This window comes from Morone saxatilis, unplaced genomic scaffold (genome assembly GCF_004916995.1).
Source record: "Morone saxatilis isolate NCDOM2014 unplaced genomic scaffold, NCSU_SB_2.0 Contig2, whole genome shotgun sequence".
NCBI lineage: Eukaryota > Metazoa > Chordata > Actinopteri > Moronidae > Morone > Morone saxatilis.
This window is the reverse complement of record NW_023339762.1, coordinates 892862-893498: the sequence shown is the minus strand read 5'-3', so window position 1 is coordinate 893498 and position 637 is coordinate 892862. Positions and strand designations below refer to the sequence as shown.

The 637-nt window shown below is 45.4% G+C and overlaps 1 protein-coding gene across 1 annotated transcript in view; it reads left to right on the top strand.

Annotated features, from left to right (window-relative positions):
* carmil2 (capping protein regulator and myosin 1 linker 2) overlaps positions 1-637 on the top strand; it is a 28531-nt gene that overhangs the window by 24258 nt on the left and 3636 nt on the right. The window contains 1 exon segment of the mRNA XM_035664768.1: positions 3-139. Within this exon segment, the coding sequence (XP_035520661.1) occupies positions 3-139 (137 nt within the window).

The following is a 637-nucleotide window of genomic DNA, read 5'->3' as shown; positions in this document are numbered from 1 at the left end:
AGGCCCCCTCCCCAGCTCTGGATCCCCCGCTTCTCCCATGGAGCCTCTACCCACCCAGGGACAGACTCTAAGGCACTACACTGCCTCCCGACCACGGCCGCGACGCACACACACACAGCCCCCCTCCTCCAGGCCTCAGGTAAGAACACACACACATAAACATATACATATTAAATAATGCAGAAATTACATAGCATTTGCATTTCTACATACACACAACAATACATGTGCCTACAGAATATATGCTCAGTAAAAAACAGCCACAGTAAAAGGTAGAGAGCAGGATGCAGGGACAGAAAGATGAGAGATAGAAGGAAAGGAGGGATGGATGAAGGATAGAGGGAAGGGTAGATGAAGTAAGAAGCTAATTGCATGACTACACAGGGATCCCCGAGGAGAAAACGATGGAAATGGAGAAAATCAAAACATGATAGAAAAAAATATATAAAAAAAATATCTATCTATCTATCTATATAATGCTGTAGTAATAATGGTAGCCATCTTTATCTTTGCATTCTCTTGCTCCATGTAGTCGTGCTCAGCGCGTGTCTGTGCGTGTGTGAGCAAAGGCACATGCATTTTGGGAGTGGTGTTCCCTGGGTTGTTCCCAGTGCTGATTTCTCTCTCTCTCTCTCTC